This window comes from Ylistrum balloti, unplaced genomic scaffold, assembly GCF_031769215.1.
Source record: "Ylistrum balloti isolate Yb309-2 unplaced genomic scaffold, AGI_CSIRO_Ybal_v1 Utg371086, whole genome shotgun sequence".
Classification (NCBI taxonomy): Eukaryota; Metazoa; Mollusca; class Bivalvia; order Pectinida; family Pectinidae; genus Ylistrum; species Ylistrum balloti.
This window is the reverse complement of record NW_026782599.1, coordinates 42,483-52,455: the sequence shown is the minus strand read 5'-3', so window position 1 is coordinate 52,455 and position 9,973 is coordinate 42,483. Positions and strand designations below refer to the sequence as shown.

Genomic DNA, 9,973 nt, shown 5'->3' with positions numbered 1-9,973 from the left:
AGCCAATTCTTGTATGGATTGTATGGGATAAAGCTCGGTTAAATGACTTTTATATTAATGATAGATATACCACAATAAACACATTAAACAAATATGTCACCACATGGGTTATACTGAACATGACGACTGCAATACTGTTGGCATTACCTTCCACGGTAAACATGCGGCCTCCTCTCGAAATGCTCCTGTTTGGAAGGAGCAATCGTTTTCCTTTATCCTTGATAATACAACCCCCTAATTATCCCACTATTGGTAAGCCAACATCAACATCTTGGTACAAAATGTACCATTTAGATGAAAGACGTTTCAATCCAGACATTCAATGACCAGTCTGACGAGATAGCAATCCAGCCCAAATCCAAAACACCATCTGGCAGAGTCTTTCGCTGGGATACAACACCTCCTGAACCTGTACAACATAAACAAAGTTTTACAGCTCAATCTCAAAATCAATCAGCTCCAAGGCACTTTATATCTTGTGAGTCAATTCCTACACAGATTGGGAGCACACCAAGAAATGCATTCGCGCCTTTATCGAACACGGCTTTATAGTACATGGGTAACACAACTAAGTACATTTGTAAATAGTCTTTTCTGTTGAATCTAATGAGCCATTCCTTCAATATCATTTCAACTAAAGCAAGTTTAAAAAAATTCTACATTTGATCAAGTTTTCAACCCAATCTATATTATGTCGAAACAGCAAACTGATTCCATCAATTACTTAGCGAGTTCAACAACCTCTTCATAATCTTGACATTGAATTTTCAGCATAGCTCTAAACCTGCTGTCACACCGCCGATAATTAAACCAGTTCAAAGCGACCTATCATTACATGATTTAACATGTCACCAACAATTTCATGTGCATGAAAAGCACACTTCACAGAGTTCCAAAAATAGCCTTCACAACTTTTATCATGCACTAACTAACTGGCCAAGGACAGGAAACGACTTGACTAGCTTGTCGTTCTGCTTCCTGACGCTGATTCGTAATTCCCTGCTTAAACAGGTAATGAGTTTGGAGCTCGATTTTTTATTTAATGATAATCGTTACAAACACGCAATTGTGTGTTCAAACTCACTTCGCTATTCGAAAAATGCAAAAACTTAGTTTGCTTAAATTTTAACACAGAGTCGGATAACTTCCTGTTGTTTCCATGATACGTTGAAGTTGTTGGTAACTCTTTCAGACTTACAATAAACTTCATCAGATACAAACCTTATACGAACTTTCTCTGTTGCATTCAGAAATGATTGATAGTAATGATGGCATCCAGAGACTAATAAAAGACTATCTAAAGTTTAGCAAAATAAAAGGAAAAATGTCTTTCTTATTGCCATAAGATAGAAGATGCTACTTCTTGTCTCCGAACATGTCATACTTATCATAGGGATTCATTTCTTCCACGAGTGAAGATACACCTGTTTGTTATTCACGTCATTTCATTCTTACAGTGGAACATGTTTTAATCGGCTGGTTTTTTTTTCAAATTCGTACAAAGTATGCCAATGTTCCAGATATGATAAAGCCTTTTAACATCTCCTTTAAACTGGAAAAAATGATGAATTGCCCTCGATTGGGCTTTTAAAAAAATATAACCTGCCGATCATTTTCTGTTTTTTTTTTTTATTTTATTTTTTTTTTTTTTTTTCATCAAATAAAATGCACATTTTCAACGAATGTTTATGTTACTTAACCAATACTATACTTTTGTTTTACTTTTAAAACGTTTTATTTCACTATTTCTTCCAACAGCTTACATTATTTTCCAATCGTTCAGTCCAAATATCCCCGACTGGCATTTAAACAGTAATATCGTAAAATAAGAATGACATTATTTGGAATTTGGATTACGGTAGGTGTCACGCAGTATACCTTACGACAGTACAACTGTTGAACGTCTGACCGACAGGATCAGAAGTTAACGACAAAACATCAAGAAAATGTCTCTTTTTTACAGAATCATAATTGAAATTTAAAATCGGTAAATCCTACTTACAAAAATAAAATTCGCTTTATCCTAACAGAAGTTTATGGAATAAAAGCATATAATTGGATCAGCTAGCAGGCTACACTTACGCCAATCGTTTTAGTTAGCAATAGATGAACTTGAATCTACACTGAGAGAACAAATGAAGGTTTATAGACATGTATATAGAAGATTGGTCAATATATTGAGATACTTGAATTGACAGGCAATATATGGTTAAAGGGAGGTAATAAAACCAATAAATTTGCAGTACATTTAATAGTAGATATTATCGGGTTTTACATGTAATTGAGAAATATTAGTTGCTGTTGAGGTATCGGATTATTATCCAGTGTTGGTTCCTACATCAGATGTCTGTTATATATCTTAGAAATCAGCAACTCTATGAAGCAAGTTGTTGGAAGAATACTTCTTCACATATACAGTGTGTATAATAGGTTAGTGTCTTTCACTCGTGCTGCGAGATCGTGAATTATACAAAAAATAGACACACGTGTGAAATATATTTGTTATTACTGAAGACGCTATGAAGTATTTTATAATAATTACATTTTCACAAGGAAAAATAGCCACATTACTGGCATATTTAGGACAGATATAAAACGAAGCTGACTATACGCTTTTCACGGACACTACTCACTCATTATAACTTCGCAATACGCGTCAAAATATAATCCGTTTTGATGTTTTTTTTATCATTGAAAATATGTAAACACAAATTTAGATTTTAGGTAAATTCGTTTTAAGATTAATATAGAAAATGTCACTTAATATTGTTACTAACAGACATAATTTGCTGTGAAACGTTCAGAGAGTTGAACCTTTGACAAGTTACTACGCGGCTGAAAATATGGCAGCAACCTGAAGCTCTTTTGGTTGATAACACGAATACTCTTGAAATGGTTAACTCTACCTTCAAGACGTGCGGTAAGGGATTGGTTTTGATCTCTCATAAGGTAATATGACTTGCATCATGGACTGACTTCCATGAAAATGAATTGACAAAATTGTTTTTTATCGATGTGATATCTCTCTATGTTTCAATCAACCAACTGAAAATGTCAAACATTTGACAATGAAAACACTATTAATATAGCCATTCATGTGAAACGACCAGCTGATTGCAAAATTATAACTCGACAGAATCACTTTTGTTATTCTATTTTCTACGGAACAGTAAGAACTAAACTTTTCAAAAAATGGTCGCGAAAAAAAAAATTCTTGCAAAGTTTACCGTCATAAGTGTTCAAAAGCCGATAGAATAGAAGTGAAATATAGCAAATATGTTGCTAATTGGGTTATCAATTTCCTGGCCAACGGAGAAATCAGTTGGATGCTTACTCAAGTCAGGAACGGCAATAATGAACGAAAAATAAGTGATGTAGGCTTGTCATGGATATGCTGTGTTTCTGAAACATTCCTTCTGTATCGGTATTGTTACGTCATAGATTCACAGTTGGGCAAGGATATGACTTTGATTGATCATATTTTGGAGGTAGTGTGTTTGATTTTCAGACGAATTGTTTGAAATAGATTTTCGTAATTAAACATCTATATCGTTTTATGATACCAGAGACACGCTGTATATCTTTATCATTGTATATATGTAGTAGCTAACTATATTGTGAAAAGATATGTGTCCGGTATCTTTAATCCAGAAAGCATTTTTCTGACACAGTCAATGTCATAATTATTCATTTCAAAGATGAGCTCGGCTCGGCCGACCATGACTTGATTTAACAGGTATTTCGGGTAAATGGATGTTATGCTGCAATGGTAACCAGTGATGAAAAATAGTTTCGACATCATTTAGTTACTTTTCTTTAATATTTTGTTCAATCAACATATTAACATAAATTGTACCTGAATAGTGTATCTGATGTAATATGCACATCGATATTTGTTAAAAGATACAACTGGATGTTGCTGATGGAATATTTCATTATTCGTGACGTTGTGCATTGGCTTGATCTTGGAGCTGTTTCTTGGTTTCTTGTCCGATGTGATTAGGCGAAAGATGGGATATGTATATAGTTACTATTATTCATTGTCCTATGAAAATTAAAGAAAATCCATTCAACCCCTAGATCAATTTGCACATGACTTCAATGTTATGATACTTCTTATCATAATTATAACAATAAAGGTTTCTGAGTAAGTGGTTATTGAAACAGATTATTTAAAAATGATAAATAATAACGGATCTTGAATGAATCATAACTTACTCACAGCTTCCATGAAACCAAGAATATTGCGTTTTAACAGGAATTATCTATATTGTATGCAAATTATGACCTATATTGGCACACCTGATAAAGTGAGACCTTATCTCTACTCGAAAGTCAAAGGTCTATCTAAATTATAGAATCTGAATAAGCAAAGATGATGGCCTCCAATATTTTACAGTTAATCTGTGTACTCGTTGTCGTTGTACCAGTTGCATGTGACACGGAAATTTCTTCAGAAACCTTCTCTGCTCTCCAGGAACAAGTACAGACACTACAGGCAGTCTTCCAGAAGCAGCAAGAACAGATACACCAACAGGGGGAAACAATCAGTAAGACATCACTTCTGTCCTATCTTGACGTGGTAACTATGTGAGAAAGACCATCTGTTCTAGTTCTTAATTCTAAATCAGTGCGGAACAGCTTTTGAAATCACGTTTGGTAGCCATCTAGAGAAATAGGTATCAATTCTACGACAAATTTTAAAATGTTGCACAGAAAAACATATGTATCTGTATAAAAGATATGTTGATGTCACTATAATGTTGTGATAATAATATTTCTGACCATAAGGTAAACTTGTTGCCCCGATTGAAAGCACTTACGGTAATCGTGACCAATACATGATTGCACAACACTTTCTGCAACGTTACAGTCAGATGAATAACAAGACACTTCAGTTAAAAATAAATTTAAAGTAATTAATACACAAGAGAATCCATTAATATGTTGACGCCCACACTGTATGATATTTAATAGTGTATAGGCTTCCCGTTCTTTCCGTGTTATCTTCTCAGTCAAATAATGTATTAACGGGTCAGCGATAGCGGCAGTTCCTGTTATCATTAAGTCCAAAAAACAAACTGGAACCAATGGGAATCTTCATATGATGCCGATCCTCCAGATGGTACTTCTTTAAAAATGCAATGACAAACGTTCATTCTCGAAAAGCATTTTAGCTGCCAGTCAGCCATTTCTATTTTTTGTATGACTCAAGATATAAAAAGGCATCACAAGGGCCAGCGAGAACGTATATAAAAAGGAGAAAGATTTAGACAACACTTTTCAAGAATAGCGTTGACATTTTTTTAATTATCAAGTCAATATGGCTGCCTCTCAGCTGTTCATCTCCAACTTGATTTGAGATCACTATGGAGCAAGGACAACCTTCATACATTAAACTACTACATTAGTATGTCATATAGACTTAATGTGATATTGGTTTTGATTATCTTATGTCTATCCACTACACAGTAGTACGTACCTATTTCCTTTGACAAATGCTACATTTGCATTCCAGAATTCACAACATTAAGAATCCGATAATGATACATATATATTCGGTACTTTTCTCAAATAATTGTTTCAAATAACTTGAAAGGGTAAAGTTATCAAACGTGTTTAGAAGAACATTGCCATTTTTTTTAATCAAATCTTTTCAGTCCATCTCGAACAACGTATTCAGGTAGTTGAAGAGGAAAACCAGGTGCTGAAAGGTATGCCCATTCAACTAATGTTCATTAAATTGATATTTCTGTTTGATAAAAAAAAACATTTATCTGTTGAAGCGTCACATGTTTGTATATTATACGACTCTTGTCTCCTTTCCTAACAAAATCACCTTTCCCTTATCACCTTATTGGATGTACTTGATATAAAACAAGTGACTGTCGTTATTTAGATGAGAGGGATCAATATTTCAGGAATAGGTACAAGCGGTTTTGTATCCATATAGAATTGAAACACTTGCCAGTCAGAGGTTAACATTATTGAGGCAAATAATAATACTTCCATAAATCAAATTCAAAGTGCAGATCTTCCTGTTATTTTACACCAAAGCATGAATTTCATAGCGTTATCATGGAGAAAATGGCGCATAATGATAGAATATTTGTCTATGTGTTTTTTTTTCATTTCCTGCAAAATATTTTCGCTTTCATAGAAATATCAAGGAGAGGAGAGGCTTATTATCAACATTGTCTAAAGTTCAAGAGAACGCATATTGATTATTTGGATAATCGATTTCTTAAACTGAACTTCTCTAAAAAGGTGAAGCGGAACCTCAGGAGCTAAAACGTGTGTTTTTTCTCAACGAATAAACGTTAGATGTTGAGGATTAAAGCATAACAACGCATAATTCAAATGTCTTAAATAATTATCGTTGCTAAACTTCTAAGCTGTGTTTTAGATATTAACTTTACTTCACAATAAATCTTGGGAAAAAATCTAACCCTTGTTTGCGTTGGTAGACGAGGGCAAGTGGTCTCACTGTGGGAGTGCGCTAACCCTGCGCTGTTCGAGTTCTCTTGTTTCATAATTTGATAACAAAGTTGACAAATTACTAATACCAGAAGCTTTTTGCATATGTATGTATGCAAATATAGACAAATAGTTAGTAATCAATACTATTTTCTATTTGCTATCCATGCTTCCGATACCAATACACTTTCATGTTCAATTTTGAATATCAGAACAAGTATCGCGAAATACGGCAACAGCAAAGCAGTAACCGTTGTTTTCAGAATGACTACTTTTTCTTCCTTGCTTTATCATTTGTGCACTATCATTTGTGCAAACGCTCAATAAAATCTGCTTCAGTAAGAATTATGATATATTACAGTCACAAATCAAATCAAGATAATACGAAAGGGACATGCTACCTCATAATACCGCACCGAATCTCCTAAAACTACGAGAAAAACATTACCGACTGTCAATGGTTTCAATTCAAACCTCTTCCAACAATGTTGCGAGTTTGCAAATGTATCTTTTTTTTCGCTTTTGATTTTGTTTGTTTGATTTTTTTCTTCTTTCAAACACTCATCGCTATTTTTTGTTTTTGAATTTCTTTTGCTTTGCAGAACGCCTCGAAACGGGTATTCAAGAAAGTAAAAAGGACAATCTGGAGCAAAAAGGTATGTGATTTCAGTATATAGACACATTTTATCGACAAAATGATCTTATCAGACTGAAAGTAAAAATAAACATCTCAAGAACACCAGAAATATTAAAATTTCAAAGTTGAATAGAAAAATCTAGCACGCTTATAATAAATCCATCGTTCAGAATTCTATTCCACCAATCTCTAGTTCATTATCTTTATGTATAATTACTATGGCTAGCTGTTGGCAATACATCATACATCCTTGCATGGATGATATGCTTATACACGCTAGACTTTATTGTGACTTTAGACTTTATGTGGAATCCATGCAGTGTACGATCTGGAGGTTTTTTCCTCTATAATCGTCTTTACTTAAAAACAGATAATAGATAATTTTCTATTTCTGCATACTTCCATATTTTCAATTCGTATTTCTGAAATGATAAAAATTATTGATATTACATTTGCTAGAATTGCCCAACCCTGTTCGCAATGATCCCTTTGTTGAATAGAAAAGACTTTAAAATGCCTTGTCGGATATCAAATGTTTTAAAAATATCAAACCCGATGTTTATCAAAATTGAAAATTAATCAAATATCTGTTTTCGCTGATATCAAACCTTTTAGCAAAAGGGATTTCCGATTTTCTTGTTTGATATGCAAACATTAAACTTATTAGAATTATCGAAAATGTCATGGTGTATGACAAAGGAATCCGAGTCAAAAACTTACTTGCATCTACAGTTCTATAACGTTAACAATATACATTTTTACTTTCACAGGTCAAAGCAAATTCCGAAAGACAAGTCTGCAGAAAAGAGGTAAAAGTAGACTCCTTCCACTGAACGCTTCTGGAAATGTATTTAAAAAATAAAAAATTACCAACATGGCAACATAATCATAATTCAAACTCAAATTCCATATAACTATGGCAAGATATGAACAAAAGAAAGATTTATACGGAGACTCATGAAAAAAATACAAGGAGAATTTGCCCGGAAGGTTAAGCGCCTTCTGCTTCATCGACGATACCCGCTATGTAAGTCGTGGTCAAACCAAGTAAATAATGTTACGTTTTCAACTGAAAATAAGGTACACAACAACGAAACCAACAGGCAAAACTAACGGAAATCAAACATATCCATCTTCCTTTTACTCAGAAATATAAATTATTCCTCTTTATCTTGTAATTGATTGGATGTAGATTTTGAAGTATCTATATATATGTTTAGATAAATGTGAACATTCATTACAATAGAATGGCATTTTCCGCCGGATATGATGAACGTTAATGGCAATTTTTTTCAAATATATTCCGTTCTTGACAATAATTTGAATATGACGACCATATATTTCAGAGCTTCCTAAACCTTTTTTAAACACAAAACTTGTTTGTGTCCAGTTTCAGGCTATGGATTAGCACCTCATAGCATTGGATTCTCCGCTTCATTGTCCACAACCACCGCCCTTGGTGATAACCAAATTGTACGGTTCGACAAAATTATTTCCAACGATGGCAATGGCTACGACTCCAGATATGGTCGTTTCACCGCTCCAATTACTGGCCTTTACGCTTTCTCCGTAACCATTATGTGTTCTGGAAGCGAGTCATATCTACACATCAACATTGTAAAGGATGGTCAGGTGATAGGCGTGGGCTTCGCAAACGGCAATCATTTTGATAACGGAAGCAAGCTTGTTGTTGCGCAGCTTCAGGCCGGACAGATGGTTTGGGTGCAACACGCGGTTGACCCGTCTGGATACAAGATAAATGGCGACGGATACAGTTCCTTCTCCGGGTTCCTCGTACAGGCTTATTAAATGTTTATTATTAAATAAATCAGTTTCATTATAGTTATATGTGTATGTTGGTTATTACTGATTCATTACTCATTACAATCATAAATAAGATTTTTCTATGAGCATCTCTAATTTTGCAAGTCTTCATGCTTCACTTATGGTAGCAAATCACTTAGGGTTGTGTAGGATAAAACTCGGTAAATTGACTTTTATTTTAATGCTAGATATACTTACACCACAATAAACACATTAAACAGATATGTCACCACTTGACTTTAACTACCGGGGTCAGGCTTTTCTAAGGAGGTAGTCAGAGATGCAGTTTTAAGGAACAACAGTTACGGCTGCCACAATAGAATAATTCCAGAAGGATGGTGTAAAGCATCCCGGCGGTCAAAAGGAAACAGTGTAAGCATAACCATAAATCCTCGCCTAAAGAAGCCAATTATTTCAGATTTTATGTGATAAAACTCGGTTTAATGACTTATTTTAATGATAGATGTACTTACACCACAATAAACACATTAAGCAATTATGTCACCACACGAGTTGTACTACCTGGGTCACATCTAGATACATACCTATGAACTGCGGATTTAGATTTTGACAATTTAGCGAATTTAACATTGTGTTCATCAATTCCGCTATAAAACCTAACTGATATATACATAATACATAGTGATCATTAGAATCCCAAAGGTAATGCACAGCTGGTCTCTTTTAGAGCATACAATAATAAACTTATATATTTTAGATATCGACAAAGCCCGTGTATCTAGTTAAACTTATATATTTTAGATATCGGCAAAACCCATGTATCTAGTTAAACTTATATATTTAAGATATCGACAAAACCCATGTATCTAGTTAAACTTATATATTTTAGATATCGACAAAACCCATGTATTGATTTAAACTTATATATTTTAGATATCGACAAAACTCATGTATCGAGTTATTGGAAAATACCTCTTAAAACACTAAGGGTGTAAATATTCCAAACGTTTTGAATTTTTTTTAGAAATATTTTATGGAGTTTTAATATATCGGTTTATATTGAGGCCACTTGTT

The 9,973-nt window shown here is 33.8% G+C and overlaps 1 protein-coding gene across 1 annotated transcript; it reads left to right on the top strand.

The window, feature by feature from the left end:
* Positions 1-4,375: 4,375 nt before the first annotated feature.
* LOC132560599 (otolin-1-like) lies at positions 4,376-8,923 on the top strand. The gene is made up of 5 exons (XM_060225262.1): positions 4,376-4,550; positions 5,661-5,714; positions 7,080-7,133; positions 7,885-7,923; positions 8,505-8,923. Exons 1-5 carry the CDS (start codon positions 4,376-4,378, stop codon positions 8,921-8,923), a joined length of 741 nt encoding a protein of 246 aa, XP_060081245.1.
* Positions 8,924-9,973: the final 1,050 nt, after the last annotated feature.